Source organism: Myxocyprinus asiaticus, chromosome 35 (genome assembly GCF_019703515.2).
Source record: "Myxocyprinus asiaticus isolate MX2 ecotype Aquarium Trade chromosome 35, UBuf_Myxa_2, whole genome shotgun sequence".
Classification (NCBI taxonomy): domain Eukaryota; kingdom Metazoa; phylum Chordata; class Actinopteri; order Cypriniformes; family Catostomidae; genus Myxocyprinus; species Myxocyprinus asiaticus.
In genome coordinates, this window is record NC_059378.1 from 36,393,843 (window position 1) to 36,415,134 (window position 21,292).

Here is a 21,292-nt window from a genome sequence, read left to right on the forward strand (position 1 = left end):
AGTTCCACTTTAATAAAAGTAGCTACACTCTAGCTACTAACAAAAAGTAGCTAACTACACTGAAGCTAAGAAGAAAATATTTTTTAGATATATAACAATTGGATAATATTCTTATATTATTCTAAATGCAGAATTCAGTAACATCACCAGTTATATATTTAATTTGGGTGACATTACCTTACAAAAATGAATCATGGTTTTACTATAGTAACCATAGTTTAAACATGGTATTTGTAGTAAAACCATAGTGACCACAAAATTAACCATGGTTACCACAGTCATGGATCCTACATTATTGCTGTAGTAAAACCATGGTTTCCACCAAAAAACAAAAACATGGTTTCTACCAGTGTTGGGTGTATCTGATTACAAAGTAATTAGTTACTGTAATCGAATTACTTTTAGTCAAAATTACATTTTAAATTCTTGTAATCAGATTACAGTTACTTTCAATTAAAGTAATTACTTTTAAGTTCATTATTTGCACTAAAGTACTATGTTTAATACATTTAAAAGATGAATTCATATGTAAGTCTGATAGTGTTTCTGTGACAGCTGAAGGTTGTGTGACAATGAATGTGGAAATATAGTTGTATATCATTGTGTAATAAAGTTGTATTTATTCAGTACAAGAATTTAAAATCACTGCACAACACTGCTGTCTGCTTGACATGTCATGTCAACAGGTTTTATGTGAAAAGATGGTAATCAAAGGACAGGAACAGAAAAATAGACACAAATAATGAGGTGGACGGTTCAATTGTATTTCCTTTCGAGAACTCATTCCATAGTATATAGGTCTTATTTCAAATTACAGCACCAAATGATGAAGCACAGAGGAAGTGTAGATGAGACATTTGATGTAAATCTTATAACGTTATAAATGAATTGTAGAAGGGGTGTTGGTGTATTATTTATCCCATGCGGATTGGGATGGGATACATTTTTTTTATATTTGACAAATAACACTTCGAGCTTCATTAAATCTGGGAGGTTTTTGTTTCTATGTGAGGTTGTAAGAGTTCTAAAGATCTTTTTGTTATTAGAACCAAACTAATAACAATATCTACTGATGAGCCAAAACATTACGACCACTCACAGGTGAAGCGAATAACGTTGATCATCTCCTAACAAGGCCACATGTCAAGGTCTGGTTAGATGGTAAGCAAACAATTAGTTCTCATAGTCACCGTGTTGAATGCAGGAGAAATAGGCAGGAGTGAAGTCCTGAGCGACTTTGACAAGGGCCAGATTGTTATGGCCAGATGACTGGGTCAGAGCATCTCTGGAACTGCAAGGCTTGTGGGGTTCTCCCGGTCAGCAGTGGTGAGCACCTACCGACAGTGGTCCGAGGAGGGACAAACCGCACACCATCGACAGGGTGCTGGGCGGCCAAGGCTCATCGATGAGCGAGGGCAACAAAGGCTATCCCGTCTGGTCCGAACCGACAGAAGGTCTACTGTGGCACAAGTCACAGAAAATTTGAATGATGGTTACGAGAGGAATGTGTCACAACACACAGTGCATCGCACCCTGCTGCATATGGGGCTGCATAACCGTAGACCGGTCAAAGTGCCCTTGATGACCCCATATTGGGTTGTGAGTAATAATCTGGGACACACACACACATCCTACACTAGTACACTAAACATAAATCCTAACATATTACCTCTATTACGTGTTTTGAGTTAGGTGCATGTTTCATGTTTTCTCTCACTCTACTGAAATTCTTGAGTTAAATCAGTTTATCTGAGCTTGTTTTAGTCTGTTGCCAGTGGCAATAAAATGAATATAATATGAAAGTACAACTTTCACAAGTTGACAACTTACAGACTGAAAACTTTTCCAGTCAACTTAACATGTTAAGTTGTCATTTTGTAAACTAGTAAGTATTTTTACTTCAATAAAACTGGTTTCCTTTATCTGACGGGTACGAGACTTGGTTACTTTTCATCCATTTCATATCTGAACACACACACACACACACACACACACACACACACACACACACACACACACACAAAAAAAATGTATTTGATCATTCAAAGTGGTAGAAGAAAAAACAGTCACACTTGTACTGTTCCTGGTCAAAAGTGACCGCCATAGGAAATGACTGGGAAATACTAAAAATCAGAATTTTTTTTTTTTTTGCATAATTAATTATATCAAATCTAAAAAAACAGCCACAATGCAGAAAAAGCACACACAGACATGAAGGGGTGAGACTACCAAACATCAAGAGTGCAAAATACAAACACACACACAAACTTGTTTTTATATCATTGTGGGGACTCTCCATAGACTTCCATGCATTTTATACAGATCTAACGATAATTTCTATCCCATAACCATAACACTACCCCTAAACCTAACCCTCACAGAAACCTTTTTTCATTTTCAAAAATACATAATTTAGTATGTTTAATAAGCCATTTCCCTTGTGGGGACCGCTGGCTGGGCCCCACAAGGTAGGTGATCTCAGGTTTTACTATCCTTGTGGGGACATTTGGTCCTTGTTCAGGGTTGACTGTAATAATAATGTGACATTATTGCGAAAACTGAAAAATAAATAAAATAACCTCAAACAAAATGCTAAACTTAGTCTTTGATAATGTTTAAATATATATCTAAATGCAGAACTTGACAAAATCTAGAAATAATTTCTTCAACCAGGGATGAGTAAGTAGCTCTCTGCAGCCGCCTACTGTTTATAATTGTAATTTCATCTGGTATACATATATTTTTACAAATGGACACCAGTTTGATTCTTGAGACTTTAAGCTTTCAAATATATATGATTTATGAGGATTGGTTCAGTACATGAGAAAATATTCATAAGAAAAATACATTTTCAATTTGAAGTTCAAGGTCACAGTAAATAAAAAAATGTCTAAATACCCAAAAACCCACTCAAAATGCACAACTCTAGTCTTGTCCTTTTAGTCCTAGTTTTACTGTAGTAGCAACAACTGTTGTAATGGTATTTTAGGAGAAACTATAGTTACAATAGTGAATTTTCAAAAGAGGTGTAATCTTTAGTCTACTGCTACATCCAAAATAGGTTTACCATGTCTGTGCATTAAGTCACTGACTTGCACAGACAAGTAAAAATGTGCATAAGGCAATCCGGTTTTAAAATGTGAAAACAGTGTCACCATGTGTATGAATGTTAGGCCTACAGTAGCAACTGTTCATAGATGATGTAATGAGTGAAAAGATAAATGTGAATCACAAACAATCAGGTAGAATGGTGTAAAAATGTTGTTGCTTTACTTAGTGACTGGCATTGTCCTGCACTGACCCTATATTAGTGTTATCTGGCGTCATAGCATGCAGAGCCTATCTGTGACAGCATTCTACACATTTTACAAAGAAGTGCATTTCATGATTGATGGAAAAAGTATGAAAAATCTCTGATTTCCTCTCAAAAGTGTTTACCAGTGAACAGATATGAGTCAGATAAGCATGTACTCATTGCGGAAGCACCAAGAACCTCCTGAAACTTGGTAAATCAGTGATTCAATGTCATCATTTAACAAGGTCGAAATAGGAATTACAGCATAACCACTAAAGGAACTAATAGTTGTGACCTTGGCAATGAACATACATTTTGATTAAGAATTAATGGTTATTGTATCATATTTGATTACTGATTTATTGAAATTGTGAGCTGTGAAATGCCAACGCACTATAAGTGCTTAAATAATAATTTAAAAAGTAAATATTTTAATATATAAAAATGTAGTCCAGAAGAAAGGCACAGTCTTTCCCAGTAAAAGACACACACACACAAAGTTTGTCATTAAAATGAAGATACATTTTATTTCTTTTCTTAAAAAAACAAACATTACAAAAAAAAAAATCTGAGGAAAAAATTAAACAAAAATGAAACCAATTTAAAATAAAATTTTAAAAGCACAAAAACAAAACATTCATACGTGTTTTTGGACTGCAAGGTTAAAAACCAATTTAGACAGCACGAATGGAAAATATTCAGAGATGCCTGGCAGAAGGATCGAACCATATCAGGATGCCATTTATGCACTGCAGACAGAAAAGCCCCTTAAAATGCATCACAGGATACACATCATGTGTCTGAAACTTAAAAACAAGCAGCAACAGATATATATTTTACGAGCAAACACACATAAGGTATGAATAGTACAATTCTTCTCCATCGTCACAGTGCAAATATGCCAATCTCTGTCATGACATTACAAATGTATTTGATCCAGGGCGTAAATAGCAACAATACTCTTAAAACGTAATTTGCTTAATTGAAGAGCTCCCCCAACATTCGGCAATACAATCTGCGGACAAATCAGGTATGCGTCAAAGCTAGCACTGGCTTGTAATGCTTAACTTTGCGGTACAATATATATATATGTATAAAAAAATAAAATAAAATAAAAACAGGCTTCGTAAGGCGGCAACATTGCGTGCGACCTCAGATTCACGTATTCCGTACGATTAATTGCTTTTCAGGACCGGTCTCACCACGCTCATGCATGCCTCCTTTGACAAAAGAGATGAAAGCATTCGTACTGCAGCCTTTATACGAGATGACCTAGTGGACAAAGAAAGAAAGGAGGAAAAAAATAAAAGGGGCAAACAAACCCACATTATAGGAGGACAGATCTAAATTAATGCAATTCCTAAAAGTTAAGCTCTTTTTGTGGCATGGTGTTGATTACCACTGAAAATTGGATACGTAGCTCAGTTTGTAACAACAAACAAAACAAGTGTCAAAACACACTTGCAATGGAAGTCTATGGGGCAACCATTGTGCACTTGCGCCATTGACTTCCATTATAAGTACTAACTATGAATGCTTATTTTATTTGTTTTAAAAAAACGGAGTTTCGAATATTTTCTGTGGTAATCAACAGCATACCACAATCTTGATCTGAACCTGGAATACTCCTTTGAAACATCAAAATGCATAATGGTATAGTTCAAACTGGGGAACGATAGGGTAATATGGTAAACGTTATTCTCAAAACATGAGCATTAGGTCTCAGTGTAGATGTGTTTCTCCATCTTCAGCGGTTGATCGAAGTTAAAAAAGGAGCTAGTAGCGCACATTGAATAAATACAAAACGACTTGAGTCCTGGGATAAGGGAGAACCCTGGCCAACAGTAACAGAAGAAAACACCTCAAATTCGAACAAAAAAATGAAATTGCGTAACAAATGGCTTTCTAGAGATGTCAAGACACAGCAAACTCATTGGGCCTCATGCATGAAAATATCTGTAGAAAATAGTTCGTAATAAGGTTCCAACATAAAAACATTTTACATAAAGAATGCTTTAACGAACAAATCAAATAAGAAAATTTATGTAACAATGGGCCTTGTTCATGAAACGTAACAAAACAAATCTCTGTGTAAATTGTTCGTAAACCACTGTTACGCAAAATTGTCTGTTTTACGTACAATTTACACAGAAATGGTATTACGTGAATTGCTTAAAATCATTTATAAGAATGGTATTATGAAAGATTTACACAGAAATTTGTAATGGTCGATTTTCATGAAAGAGGTGTATTACTTAAATTGCCACATTGAACTGACAGCACAAATTGACGTCGTGTGTCATGAATAAGGCCTAATGATTGGTCGCAACAATGACAGAGTGGACGATAAGCTTTAAAAATGTTATGAAAACAAATATATGAGCTTTTGCGCAATGGCTGACCAAGTTTTTTGGAGCATACTATCATGTTATTTCCCTGGGCGAGCGCCAACCCTACTAGTTGGAAAATGGGCTTCCCTTGAGATTATATATGCTACTCATAAATAAACTCGGACACATTTTACTCAATAATATATATAGATATATATGATCACAAGTTCTGGGGAAATGTCCTTTGTGATATGGAAATCATAGGCAAAAAAAATATAAAAAAACCTTTCAAACCATTGAGCCAGGCCACAAGAAACACAAAAAAAAAAATTACTAGAAACAAACCAAAAAAAAAAAAAAAAAAAAAAGCCAAAAAGGAAAAGAGTGTAAAGGGAAAGAGAAGGGGAAGTTGTTAATCACATGGCTAATCTTCCCCGGATGGAGCCTCCTCTGAGCCATCTTCTTCCTCTTCATCTTCCTCATCCTCAGGGGCGTCTTCCTTTGTCTTTTTGGGAGGAGACTCTTTCTTCTCCACCTCATCTTCTTCCTCGTCTTCCAGAGGGCTTTCGGGTTCTTCATCGTCTTTGGGCGAGGATTTCTCCAGTGCTTTAGCTGCGCTGGGGCGACCCTTCCCTTTACCTTTTGCAGGGCTGGGGTTCACTAATGGACAAACAAACAGCGAGAGTGTTTACCAGAATGTACTCCTACTGGCTTAGTGCATAGCTGCAAACATCGCATTGTGTTTGGGGGGGGATACAGGGTTCGTATGTTAGCCGGTGGAGTTTCTGGTGCCCCCCTAGGGTAAGATGGGATTAGATGCACTACGCAGACTGCATAATATGCATAAAGTGGCAGTACCAGTCAGTAATACTTCACTGAAGATGAATAATACCAAGAAATGTATTCAGATGGTCCCTTACCACATCCTCCACAGTTTTAGCAATAAATGCTTTTTGAATTACTAATAAAACATGCATATACTTTCCTCACCCATGACTTCTAAAAATTATAATTATTTCTATTTCTTCGATTATTTATCTTATGCAAACATCTGTGTTGGTTTATATGTATTTTTAAATGTTTTTATTTACTTTATTTTAATTATTTCTTTTTTACCTTAACCTGTACTTCTTGTCTTTATGACTCAGTGATAAAATTCATTGTTGGATCTGTGTAATTTTGTATATCTTATTGAACCTTCTGTTTTTTTAAATAAATAAAAAAATCCAGTTTTAAGTGTGGACTTTTCAGACGGCCCCTTAAAACACCCTCCACAGTATTAGCACGTTTCAGCACAATGCGTGGACTTTTTAGGCGATCCCTTACCCACCATATGAAAAATGTTGAACTTATATCAGTGTTAAATTAACGATCTGGAACGATTTCGCTGTGACACCATCTGACCAGCTTACAGGACAAATTGCATCTCGTACAGATTCGATACGGGACACATCATTTCATATTTAAATACGGGATGATCCCATATTATATGGGACGGGTGGCAACCCTACCTACAGGTCTAATACATTCTCATGAGCAAAGTGTGGATGCGGAAAACCATACGTTTACCGGGAGAAACTGTAAATCAGGAGGAGAGGTGGAAAAAACAGGGGAAACCTAGTAAAATTGGGAGTGTTGGCAGGCATGGCTTTGTGCAAGGCTGTTTACACAAAACTGCATTAAACTTTGGCATCTTTTGGTCAAAAAAAAGTGTCAAAGTGTGTCTGCCTAAAAACTTTACCGGTTTTTAAACTCAAGAGATTCAGGATAAAAATATGTTTAACTGATTGATAATTTAAACAAATGAAATTAAGGTATAGTTCAGCCAAAAATGAAAATCCTGTCATTAGCTCCTTATCCTTAAAGTTGTTTTAAACACGTATGACTTTCTGTCGTGGAACACAAAAGGGGATTTCTGCATAATTTCTAGGGGTGTAACGATTCATCGATCGCGATCCAATAACCAACGATACAATGTTATCGACAACGTGTAAATATCGATAGACATTTATTTAAGATGCACCTTTATTTTAATACTCTCATGTCAGCCACGTCCATACACATTTCCGTCAGGCGATGAAGCAACCTTATCATATTAATTTCATTTTATGAGCGCTAAATACGCTTTTCATGTGGGACACATATGTGCGTGGGTCTTTGAAGCCAAATTGCGCTCTGCTGTCCATGCGCACATGTCAACCAGGCTTCCCGCGAAACGCGAGCTCCAGACCAGTGACAGGATCAGTGCGAGTACATCAACTGGGTGCTCCTTAAAATGTGACCTCGTGACAAACGCAGAGCGGCTCACATGCGTGATTAATTCGGGCTTCCATCAATACTGTTGCGCATGAGACCCATTTGAAATTTACAAGAGAATTTGCTATTTAAAAGTTCAACCATGTGATACATCTTGACAACGCTGACATTCTGAACAGCACTAATGAGGGAAAGAGAAACACCGGCTCAGCTTCAGCATCAGTTAAAAGATTTTATACATCTACACATCAACACCCTGACTTTTTTTTTTTTTTTTCCCTAATTTGGAATGCCCAATTCCCAATGCGCTTTTAAGTCCTCGTGGTCGCACAGTGACTCACCTCAATCCGGGTGGCGGAGGACGAATCCCAGCTGCCTCTGCGTCTGAGACCGTCAACCAGCGCATCTTATCACGTGGCTTGTTGAGCGCGTTGCCACGGAAACATAGCGTGTGTGGTGGCTTCACGCTCAACTCACGACGCGTCCCACTGAGAGCGAGAACTACATTATTGCGACCACGAGGAGGTTACCCCATGTGACTCTACCCTCCCTAGCAACCGGGCCAATTTGGTTGCTTAGGAGACCTGGCTGGAGTCACTCCGCACGCCCTGAGATTCGAACTAGCGAACTCCAGGGGTGGTAGCCAGCGTCTTTACCACTGAGCTACCCAGGCCCCCACCAACACCCTTACTAACATTTATCCCAGTTAACTGTAATAGAATTATTCATTACAACTCTGGAAGTTGTAACCAAGAAAACAGCGGATAGCACGGATAGTTGGAAACAAGTCATGGGTAAGTACTTTGAATTGGATTCAACTGAAAAATAAGCTGTAATCAAATGATTGATGATCACTTGTGTGTGACGTTATTTTTTATATTATTATCTGTATGATTTTTTTTCAACATCTGAAGTCTCTTGTTTTGTTGTGGATGTCCCAATGTGGATACTAAATTTGTGCATTTCAGAGAGCTCAATAAAATATTCAAATTATAGTTTGGTTGCATTTGTGGCCAACATTTTTTTAATTGATTGTGTAAAATAGGCACATAATATCGGAACATTGATCGCAGGGCCCTGAATCGAATCAAATCGAAATTGTGGTAGACTTTGAAGTATCTGCAAATATCGGATCGCAAGCCAGGAGAATCGATATAAGATCGTATAGTGATGAAACGTCCAAGCCACTCTTTTCCATAGAATGAAAATTGATGTTTTTTATATTATATCTTCCAATGAAATATTCTGAAGCCATACTATAGTTTTGTGAAAGCAACAGACTGAAATAGAAGTCGTTATTCACTGAAAATCTTTCCTTCCACCATGGCTCTCAAATTTAATTTGAGTCACATAATTAATGCTAATTAATAATTACTAATCATGCTCAAACATAATTAGTGGTCGACCAATATGGGTTTTACAATGTTCGATTCCGATACTGATATCTAGAGAGCAGGGTGGCTGATAGATATATAATTTTTTTTTTTACAAACTATGGGATGAGCTATAGTTTTCTGTAGGGCTGGGTATTGATATTCCGATTCACAAGCTCTCGATTGGATATCGACTCGTGTGTATATTTTGGTAACATTTGCTTACATATAATAAACAAAATTACTGATATATTTTCATTAGTTTTACATCATATTGGTCACATTTTAGTTTTGATAAAAAACAAAAAAAAAAAACAGTTAAGATCAGAAGATCAGGATTCTTTGGAAAATCTATATTTTTACATAATCCTAGATTAGTATTCCCAGAACAACAAAAACATTTTAAACATGCTTTGTGAGTCAACCAACAAACTAAGTACACAAAGATTACACTCTCTTTACTTAATGCATGCACAGTGGCCAAAAAAGTATTTGGACACCAAGGCCACACTAAAAATCACCTTGACACCAGTTGATTAAAAGTGAATGCAAAAAATGGCTCAGAAAAGTGTAGTTTTGAGAAAAGCTCGAGCATCATTTGTTTGCAGATGCCACTTGGTTTAGTATTTTGTTATCGAATGCAATGACATTCAGACATTTTAAGTGTGACTTAAGTGTTCAAATACTTTTTGTTTTGGGGACACTGTAACTCCTTTATCTTTAAAGTGCCAGTGGCTACCTGTGGCCTTAAGACGGGGTTTAGGAGACTTCTTTTCTTTCTTCTCCACTTTCCTTCCTCTTTGGATCACTTTTTTGCCTTTCTTTTTAGAGCGTCCGTAGTCACTGTCATCATCGTCATCAACCATGAAGTCTTCGTCGCTGCCTGACTCTTCTGCAACAGAGAAAATGGTAAATGTAAACTAGACATTTACTTTTCCTGAAGAAAATGAGTGGTAGTTTGACCATGCATAAGTTGTTGATGAGAAGATGCTTGTTAGGGTGTTGGTAGTAGGGCTGGGTTAAAAATATTGATTTCACGATGCATCACAATATTGGTATCGATTCCTAAACTCCAAGAACTATCTTTTACTCAACCCTCTACAATGCAAGTTAAGTGACTTATATGGGACCAAATTCTGATCTATGCGACTAAAAATGTCTGTCATGAGACATTGGCTGGTAAACAAATCAATCTACAAATCAATGTAAATACTTGTAAATGGTACAAATTATGCATGTGTACAATAAACATGTAAAATATGTACGCAATATAATTCTGTATATGAAATTTTAAGACATGATATTTATTGATGGCACATGGAATATCATATGTACATTTTAGAAAGATAAAATGTGACAAATGAAAAACTAATGATTAAATAAGAACTGGAAGATTCATATTTTTGTAATGTACAAAGTTAGGTCTCCTGTAGAATTAACAGCATTAGCTGAGGGAGAATTTATTTTCTATGCAAGCAAAACGGACATTATAACCAAAATATACCCCAAAATCTGTATCAATACCCAGCCCTAGTTGTTAGGGTTTTTATTTGCGAGGTTACAGTTAAAGCTAGACACTCACGGTCTACGAACTGCTGTTCTTCCTCATCTTTATCCTCATCCTCACTGCCTCCATCTCCCAGCAGGATTTCTCTCTGTTTAGACACAGCCTTCGATGCAGCCTGCCTCACCTGTCTGGGTTTCCTGCTCACTTCTTTATCATCATCACTGTCATCTGCAGAGAAATAAACATGCACATCAACAACAACATGCACCCCAACAGTTGGAACTTAATTGGGATCGTTCTAAACCCATATAACTTTCTTCTTCAGTAGAAAACAAAAGGAGATGTTAGCAACAATGATATCCTCAGTATATCATTAATAAATATAAAGTGAATGGTGACTTTTTGGGTCAACTATTCCTTTATGGCTAATAGTCAAAAGTCATGGTCACCATTTTTGTTGTTGCTTACCTCCACCTCGTTTCCTCTTCAGTGACCGTTTGCCCGGCTTCTCCACCTTTGCTTTCTTTGCCTTTTTGACTTTTTTATCATCATAGTCACTTCCTCCATCTTCCTCCTCTCCAAAGTTGTTGTCTTCATCACTACCCAAGTCATCTAACAGACAATATAACTTTAGAACTGAATAATTTTTTATGAATCTTTATGGATCAAATTTCAATGAAACAATCGCAATTTACCCGCAGAATCATTTTTGGATTTGGAGAGTTTGTCATCTGAATCCTCACTGCAAAACAACAGAGAAAGACTCAATTGTAGGTTATCAGAAATGTCAGATTGATCTTGTCAAAAGAACGCCCTTGTACATGGGATTTATTTGCTAGTTATAATTAACCACCGCTTATGTGGGTCATAGGAAGGAAATGATCTCAAAAAGGTACACTATCCCTGGAGATCAACAAACCAAACTGGTGAATCTCATTAAACCGGTCAAGAACATGTCAATGAACATTTTTCTTAATCGTGATTTACACATTTACCGTTACTACAGCATAAACACTGGTTTGAAGGGCGGAACCTTGGTAATGTTGCCGCCCTGCTGCGAATCATGAACGTGGCTTCACGATTGCTGTAGCAAAGTAAATAGTCACAGTCTACCGGCAGATTAATATTGTGGAGGATGAGAGTTTACGAGACTTAATGCCCAATGCAATGAATATGCAACCTATGGGGAGATCAGTGCTCTCAATTAGCCAACCTTCCACTGGGAAACATTTAATGTTACTTGAATTGGTGTTATTTTAGTGCACTTTTATCTTTATACTGTGGAAGGCTTTGTTTGGAAAGTGTTAGTAAAGCTTTATATTGTTACTTATTGTTTTCTTTCACAAGATGGAAATAAATGCATTTTGACAGGAATAGTAATATATATCTATCTATTAGGGGTGTAACGGTACATGTATTCGTCCCAAACCGTCACGGTACTGACGTCACGGTTCGGTGCATGCAGTCAGACAAAGAATTCATCTGAGTCAGTCACAGGCGATCCACTCCAGTCCAGAAGGGTGCGTGAGCGGTAATGCAACGCTGTTTGCTAACCACCACAACAGGAAGAAGAGCAGAAGAAGAAGAAGAGACCATCTATGCACCAACCCAAAACAAGAATGGCTTCTCCTAAAGCACAAGTTTTATTTTTCATTCTTCTATTTATTTTGTACTTTTATAACACAAGAGAGTTGATTGTGACTAAATACCTTTTGTTTTTTTTTATCAACCCTACAAAAAAATATGGCCTATGCAAGAGTGCATACTGTTTACTGCTTAGTGCTTAATACACTAAAGGAGGCTGTACTGTACCAACTACCTCAGGGGGGGACTAAATGCCACTAGGTGGAACAAACTGTAATTTGCACTACTGTCTGTTCAAAATAAACAAAAAGAAACCTATTTGTTGCATTTTCCTGTTGTACCGAACCGTGACCCCAAAAACCGTGGTACGTACCGAACCGTGACTTCTGTGTACCGTTTTATATATATATATATATGAGCTGTCGCATTAACGTGGTAACACGTGCGATTAATTTGAAAATGTTTTGTGCTAAAAAATGTTTTAACGCATTTACCAATATGACATTAGATTCTCACATTTTATTCAGCTCAGAGGGAGTTCCCAACACTGGTTGGAATAGGGCGGAACCTTTGTGATATGTCAGCGTTCACTACACACACAACAGCAATTCCGTGTCAATTATCAAATGACCTCTTCACCATAATTTTTTTGGTACAAAACAACCCCTGGTGGGACTTGTGATAGACACAATCACATGACCCGCTGGAGTGAAGCATCAGCATTTCCCCGTCGTCACGTTGTGCTTGTTTTACCGGACAATTCAAATAAATATCATTATGTGGGCAGTGCCAGCGCTTAAAGCAAAACAGGACGTTCACTGCTAGTGCTTTAATTTGGAGCTGAAAGTGGCGCGAATCATGTAAATGCGGCTTCACAATTGCTGTAGTAAAGCGGATAGCCACTATTACTGTATTTTCTCAAAATAAAGCTGCAACAATGTAACGCTACGTCCACACTTATATGTTTTCGTTTGAAAATGCATCTTTTTCTCTACGTTATGGCCTTGCGTCCACCCTGAAACAGTGTTTTTGTCAACGAAAACTGAGCTTTTTGAAAACGCTTTCCCAAGTGGATACATTTGAAAACGGTGTCTTCGCGTTGTAGTGTGGACTGGGAAGACGGAGATATCTGAAAACTATATTTGTTGTCATGTGACGCAGTCACGTGATCCATTCAACCCAAAACAATCAAGATGGCGGCCCACATTGTAGAGGCATTATTGTGCCAGTTATTCACTTTAAGAGCGTTGTTAAAGACAAATGTTACTTCGTACGGCCTTCACAATCCAAAGGCGACACAATGATTACTAAGAATTGCGGTCCGGCGACGAAACACGAGGACAATTGTATTTCAGGTCGTACATGGAACACCGATTTTTTGCATGCGCAGTAAGGGGATTTAAGAGTTTTCATTCGTTTCAATGTGGATGAGCAACTTTTGTAAAACGTTTGAAAATGGCAGTGTGGACATACAGCGTTTCGAAAATGAAAACGCATTTTTAAATTTAGCCTAATTATGGTAGACATAGTCTCACCTCGTCAAAATTGTGTTACTGAGAGAAAAAACGGCAGGCACTAGGACTCGGGAGCAGCCTCCCGACTTCCCTTCAGCTGCTCAACACGTCAAAATGTGCTTCGTGAAGATAACTTCAGGATCTACGCAGTCTATGCATAGGATCAACACATATCTATTGTTATTTCTGATTTTTGCAACCCTCTTTGCTCTGCACTGATTATCCACTTCACTGAATGAATGTTTGAGTGTGAAGAAACGTCATTTTGTGGGCATGTGAAAAGTTGCATTTGACAGCGGTCTAGAGTTAGTTAGAACAATAATGTTATGATGAAACAGAATAATTAAACTGGCTGTATAAAAATTCTTCTACCGTCTCTATGACTGATGTTTTCATCTGTTTGTGTAAGCATATATGTTTTAGTGTGCAGTTTGTATGACTGGCTGACATTACGTATAAGTTATGTAAATAAGTCGCAGGACCTTTCTGATGATGAAAAAAAATGGTTATATTATATTCCAGAAAATACAGTAATAAAATTGGAGGATGAAGGTTTAAGAAATGTAATGCCCATTGCAATTAATACACAAACTACAAGACTTGTTCTTTCAATTAGTCATCCTCCCACTTAAGACTTTGGGAAATGTTTAATGTTACTTGAATTGGTGCTATTTTAGAGCATTTCTATCTTTATACTGTTGAATACTTTGTTTATAAAATGTATATATAGTGCATTACTTCCAATATGTTTGCTAAATATAGTTTTACACCATAGTTCTGAAATTGGAGATTCTTGCCTGTCATCCTTCGAGTTCTTAGGCTTCTTGTGCTTGACTTCACGAGGGGGAGCACGAACCTTCTTTACCGTTTCCTTGTCTTTGCCATAGTCCTCATCTGGAAACAGAAACGAGATGGATCAAACAATGAAATACACAATTGCACAATCTGAGACTCTTAACCAAACAGTCTATAAAAAGTCACCAAGTTGACCTGCTGTACACTTGATTAATAGCTTTAATCTTTGCATAATGAAGCCTATTTAGGACTAATCAGATTTTTTTGCATTGTGAAATCACATTATTCTCATTACGGTTTCATTCACACAAAATATTTTTTATGAAAATTAGCATTAAATAAAATCAGTACAAAAAATACTACCATGATGCATACATTCAATTATACTTGGTCTGTTTACTTTTTGTATTACAGTAATAAGAATATGTTTTCACAGTACAGTAGGTTTCTGTAGGATACCAAGATTGTGTGGGGCTTTTAATTGTCTTAAAATTGTCTTTATGCAAAAAAAAAATAAATAAATGAGAAAAATAAACCAGACATGATCAACAGTTTTCGTGAGATTCCCCCGAATGGCCTTATTCAAGAAACAAGCAGAATTTGCATGCTAATCAGTAGTAATACCATTTATGTTTAAATCAGGGTTCCACCCTTTTTGACCAATTAATTTCCATGACTTTTTCAGGCACTTATGATTACAGTACAGTTTTATATAGATTATAATATACACTGTATATTGGTTTAATATTTTGTAGTACATTTTTCCATGACTTTTGAGATTTGATTAATTTCCATGACTTTTTCCAGGCCTGGAAAACACAATTTAAAAATTCCCTGATATTTCGAGGTTTTCCACGACCATAAGAATTGATTTGTAAGCAATTTACAAACAAATCTGTTCGTGTTTCATGAATAAAGCCCAATTTGAGCATTTCTGAAAAGGAAATGTTTGTGAAAGTCAAATGAACTTGAAAGATGCATTCTCGACACATATTTAAATGTTTCTAACTGCTGAGTGATTACCTCCATCATCAGATTCGTTAAACTGGGAGTAATTCACCACCTTTCTGTTCCTGTAAAAGAGACAAAACACTGTAACGAGTTTCAAACCATACATTTGTAATTCAGAGGTACGTGTGACGTTAATTAGTGTTCTCAGAGGTTAATGACCATCAGAAAACGGTCAGCGTTTCTTCAGGAAACGAAAGCTCATTTAACATGCCTCGCTTCATTATGTTTACTTGAATTAATGGCTATTAAACAGTTTGTCAATTAACATTTCATTGAGGGTTTCTTTAATACTGCAGTCTTGTCCCATTTTACCACTCAGGCCAGACACTGGGTTTAGACAAACCGATCTCATGAAAAGTCATACATAATTTACGAGTTGGCTATTTCGTATGGTCTGGCACAATGTTGTTCGCATAAACTCGTACAACTTCATCACGTGCAAATTCCCTGATGTCTAATGCGGAAGCACGAGTTTCGTGCATGAGGCGTTAAGGACATATTAATATTATGCCCTAACCCAAACCCCTGAACTAAACTTAACCAGTCGATAAGTGTGTGTAAACATGATAGGAAGCTGTTGTGTGTGACAGAAGCAAGTAAATGTCGTGTAGCAGATGGAAACGATGTCCAGCAATGTCATTGGCTGTAGTGAAAGTCGTAGAGATTCAAACGAGTGCAGTCGCATCATATCATACGAATTAGCCAAATTTAGAAAAGTCGTACAAATCCTGATGATTTCACCGTGAGTGTGTTGGGATGAGATGCTACTTTAAAGTAATTAGAAGGATTACAAGTTGGAATTTTTGAGGGTATAAATTATAATGAAGCAACACACATGTATATGGGTGCAACAATGGTAACTACAGTTAACCTTTACAAAAACAGTACTGTGATGTATCAGATGGTAATACCATGATACTTTTTGGTTAACTAATAATGATAGTTATAATGCAGTGGTAATCATAGTATTTCAATGGTAACTTGTAGTATAAAAAAATGAGGTAGGGTCAAAATAAACTGTTGAGTGCAAAACAAATATGAGACTTTTGGAATGTTAGCTAAATAATAAAATGGCACATAGTTATGGGATGGAACAATGGGCCATGCCCCTTGTATAGCCACAGTTTTATTTGGGATCTCCGCTAAGAGCTTTCATAATCTTACTTTCATTTGCTGATTTTTAATTATGAATGTAACATTATACATTGCTACCAAAATTACAGTTTAAATAAAGTAACAAATAACTGTAGTATAATTTGACTAACACTACGGTTACCATGGTGAATGTTCATAAGGACCGCGGCCCGCGTGCAACATTTCTCTGTAAAGTCAATACATGACGAAAGCACGCGACAATATCGATACATTTTATCTCTTTATGTCAGGCCCTCTGTCATTTATGTAGCCACAAACAACCCGAATATCACATACGGGTCTGCTAATTTCATTATGTGTCAAAATGTGCGCCAAATTTGATACAAACCATCCACATTTTTCTCAGCACACAAAACAGGGGGTGTGGTCGCTTCACAATACCCCGCCCCCTTCTGACGTCACACGCGTCGTGCTAATTATACGCGTTTTCCACATAAACACACACAAATTTCACAAGCTTTAGATTCTGCATTATCAGAAGGTGTGTTGTGGAATTTGCGCATTTATTAGCCTGTCTGGAGGGGCATTCAACGGTGCAAAATCACTTGAATGAGCCAATGAGCGCCTCCAGTGTGGGATTTTATTACCCCCTCCTAAAGCATTGGCGTGGATAAATGGGAGGCCATATTCTCATGGGTTTACAAGGAAACATATGAAGCCTTTTCGTTATTCTCATACAACCAATATAGAATCGGTAGCAAATGTGTGTGATGCATGAGAAAGATCACATGCTTGATGCATTTTGGACACGTGCAAATTACAGCCATATACATAAAATAGAAAGACATCCGTAGCCCTCGCCACTGGAAAAGACAACGAAAGCAATATGCATGCACAAATGATCCTACAATGCTAAGAAATAAAGATATTTTGTCCCAAATCTAAGCATGCACAGCACATGCGTGAAGCCTAGTAACTCAAGTGTGCATGCAACGCAGCCCAAAAGCAGGACGAATGTAAACCCACGTACCTCACTGGTCTTGCCATTTTGCAGGAATACTGTAGAGGTTAAAATGGTAAGAGACTAAAAGAAAAAGCAGGGAAAATGCGAATCAAATTTTGTATTTTAAAACACAAGGCAAGATAAAGCTGACGTCGCGAAACCAACGCCCTCCCCCAGTCTTAGGAATGAAAAATACGGGAAATATTCCTGCTCTACGAGGGTATTTAGTTTAAATATTACCTTCAGCTACTCAAAATGGTGAATAAAACAAACTGAAACTGCAGCTTTTGCGCAACCTAACGATTGGGCAATGGGCGGGAATTTAGGTCGAAACACCGCCCACTTTGTTGTCTCAGAGGCAAAATTTGCCCAGTGAGCGACGCTATTGGTCAGTTTGAAAGATAATGTGATCCGGGATTGGATGTTGTGGTTGTCCATCAAAACTAGTACATCCAAAGCAATCCCCCTCCCCCTCGTTTGCGGATAGGTTGAAAGCTCGGAAACAAAAAGAGGCCCTTACGATATGTAAGATGTCCCAGTTTGAGTGCAGAATACATTTTTGTTGTTGTTGCTTTTTAAATCAGGTTTATATAGATGAACATGCAGCTTATATAAACGAGAGAATGGAGAAGGCATGGAAAATACCCCCCCCCACCCCCAAGTATAGATTTTAGCTGGCTATTTACACTGGAATGTTAAATGGTATTGCAAAGTGATAATAAATTACTTTAATCCTTACCATTAAAAGTATTCACAATATTATCAATAGTATTTACAGTTATGCAATATTTATTTTTTAAATTCCAATAATGTTATCCTAATCACATCTACCATTTCTGCTGTGTTGTAAAATGATGTGTATAACTGTATAGACTACTTGACATTCAGTCTCCATAATAACATGAATGGAAGGCATCTTTTATTCTATCACAAGCAATGCAGTGCATGCTGTCGAGAAGATAAATCACTTACAACCTCGAAGTAATTTTTAAGCACACATCATATACAGTGACTGTGTAGGCCTTTTCCTTTATTCTTGTTCTTGGAAAATGGATTTCTTTCTCTTTATTCCCCCAGTCTTTCACAGCAGACTCTGAAATCCTCTCTGCTCAGCAGTTATTGAAGTGAGGAGAAGGTATGTCTCCATGGCAACCAGGTAAGGTTTTCATCCTTTTGATTTTTTATTTATTTATTTGCCCATCCATCAGTGTTTGCATGGCTTTAACATTCTATAATCTTCAAAATCATCCCTGTATGAGTTTCTGCAATATAAGTCTGCTACTATTAAAGGTTAGTCATATCATATTGCTTGTGTTTATTTGAATGCATGTCATCTGTTGCCACAACAACCACTTACTTCTCTCTCTGTAAGTGCACACAGAAATAACATCTTAAATTCGAAGGCAAAATGCTGATGCAAAAAAGTAGGACATGTAAAAAAATCTCTCGGAGACTGTCATATCAGGCCACATGCATGATAATAGCCCACAGTTTATGAACAAAGTGTAAAATAGTGCAATTAATGCACTAGCTGCTGTTACGTGAGGTTGTTAGAAACTTTCTCAGAAATGATTAGAAATCTAAATAGTGTGGTGGGTGAATCTCATGAAACCTGGCAAGAACATGTTCATTTATCCAAAAGAAATAGAGTAGAAATGGTATTTTTCTTAAAGAAAGGGTATTATATTAAAGTATAATGCAAAACATATAATTCTTATTATTTATATTGTAAAGAGATTATACATCATGGCAGTATTTGTTGTACTGCTATTAGTTTATGCTCATTAAAATTATGTAATCATCAAAAAAATCACTGTATTACAGTATTATTTGTGTAATATGTTAAAAATATTACTTATATATATAATGAGAATAACCGTTAAAAATAATGGGAATTACAAAAAACTCAAAAGTAAGACACCTGGATGCATCTACAGTCATAACAATGTGGTAGGAAAATGTGTTCAGTTGTCGTGAAAATAATATCATAATGCAAACAGTCGTATTGGTAATAAAAATCATCTTAATTTTCATTCTGAAACATATAATTTCTTATTTATTTATTTATTTATTTAATAGCGGAATATGACCTGAATATGTTTTGTGAGATATACCTCGGTAGGCATCAAGTGCCATAGTAGGACAGACCCTGTCTGCAACATGTTGTGGTCTTTGCAACGCTTTAGAACAGAAAACTATTAAAAGTAGCAAAGGTAGTAAAGGGACACAAGAGGGCAGTAGGACACTGCATGGCACAGTATGTTAATCCAGTCTTATAAGGCTCCTTTGATTGCTTAATAATACAGCAATTAGAGTATGTATATTTTTTTTATTTTTTTGTGTCCTTTACGCATACATAATGCATTGTACATGTTTCAAATGGAACATGCACTGCATCCAAAACTGCAAGTGTTCCTGTGCAAACAGACCCCACTTTGATCATGTTGGGGTTGACTGACTGTATGTAACTTCTATGTGGGCTTTTTTTGTGCATTAGTCAGTATCCATTTACCTGGGCACATTTGCAACAAGTCCAGTGGCCCCAAAAAGCATTTGGACACTTAAAGAAATATTCCGGGTTCAATACAAGTTCAACTGACAGCATTTGTGGCATAATTTTGATTGCCACCAAAAAATAATTTTGACTTGGCCCTCATGTTCTTAAAAAAAAAAAAAATTAAGCAAAAATCGTATTTACAGTGAGGCACTTACAATGGAAGTGAATGGGGCCAATCCGTAAACGTTAAAATACTCACTGTTTCAAAAGTATAGCCACAAGACATAAACAATATTTGTGTTAACGTGATTTTAGTGTGATAAAATTGCTTACTAACCTTTTCTTTGTAAAGTTATAGCCAATTTAACAACTTTGTTGCTATGTAGATTTAATGTCAACAAACCCTAAAACCCTAAAATGACTGTAAAAAATTACGATTTAAACAACTTTACAGCTCAAATAATACATGAGTTTTAACAGAAGAATTAATGTAAGTGCTTTTTATAAAATTATAAGCTTCACATTTTTGCCTTTAAACCCTACAAAAATTGGCCCCATTCACTTCCATTGTAAGTAACCTGTAACCTCCACGGTAAACTTGATTTTTGCTTTTTTTGAAGAAAAGGAGGGACATTATCGAGTCGAAATAAATTTTTGAGGCAATAAACATTATGCCACAAATGCTGTCGTTTGAGCTTAAATGATTAGTTCACCCAAAAATTATAATTCTCTCATGATTTACTCACCCTTACGCCATCCCAGATGTGTATGTCTTTCCTTCTTCAGCAGAACCGAAATTAAGATTTTTATAAGCACATTTTAGCTCATTATGTCCATACAATGAAAGTAAACAGGTGCCATGAGACTGCTGGATGTTTGACGGTCCAAAAGTCATATTTAGGCAGCATAAAAGTAATCCACACGACTCCACTCGATCAATGAATGTCTTCTGAAGCAAATCAATAGGTTTGTGTAAGAAACAAATCGATAATGAATTTTTTTTAAACTATAAATTGTTACTTCCTGTCAGCT

General features: G+C 36.6%; 1 protein-coding gene across 1 annotated transcript; it reads right to left on the reverse strand.

Annotated features, from left to right (window-relative positions):
• Nucleotides 1-3,795: 3,795 nt before the first annotated feature.
• On the reverse strand, nucleotides 3,796-18,068 carry LOC127426104 (nuclear ubiquitous casein and cyclin-dependent kinase substrate 1-like). The gene is made up of 10 exons (XM_051672629.1): nucleotides 18,004-18,068; nucleotides 17,791-17,844; nucleotides 15,678-15,727; nucleotides 14,657-14,753; nucleotides 11,457-11,503; nucleotides 11,230-11,373; nucleotides 10,837-10,989; nucleotides 9,994-10,146; nucleotides 6,046-6,285; nucleotides 3,796-4,567 (listed from the first exon to the last, which is right to left on the reverse strand). Exons 2-9 carry the CDS (start codon nucleotides 17,805-17,807, stop codon nucleotides 6,050-6,052), a joined length of 897 nt encoding a protein of 298 aa, XP_051528589.1. The 5' UTR covers nucleotides 17,808-17,844; nucleotides 18,004-18,068; the 3' UTR covers nucleotides 3,796-4,567; nucleotides 6,046-6,049.
• Between the last annotated feature and the right edge of the window lie 3,224 nt (nucleotides 18,069-21,292).

Bases quoted from the DNA above. Each gene is read 5' to 3' on its own strand.
- LOC127426104 (XM_051672629.1), bottom strand. The intron at 11,374-11,456 runs GTAAATTGCGAT...ATTGTCTGTTAG, and splicing joins ATCCAAAAATGATTCTGCGG to ATGACTTGGGTAGTGATGAA. The intron at 6,286-9,993 runs GTAGCCACTGGC...TTTGTCCATTAG, and splicing joins ACCCCGTCTTAAGGCCACAG to TGAACCCCAGCCCTGCAAAA.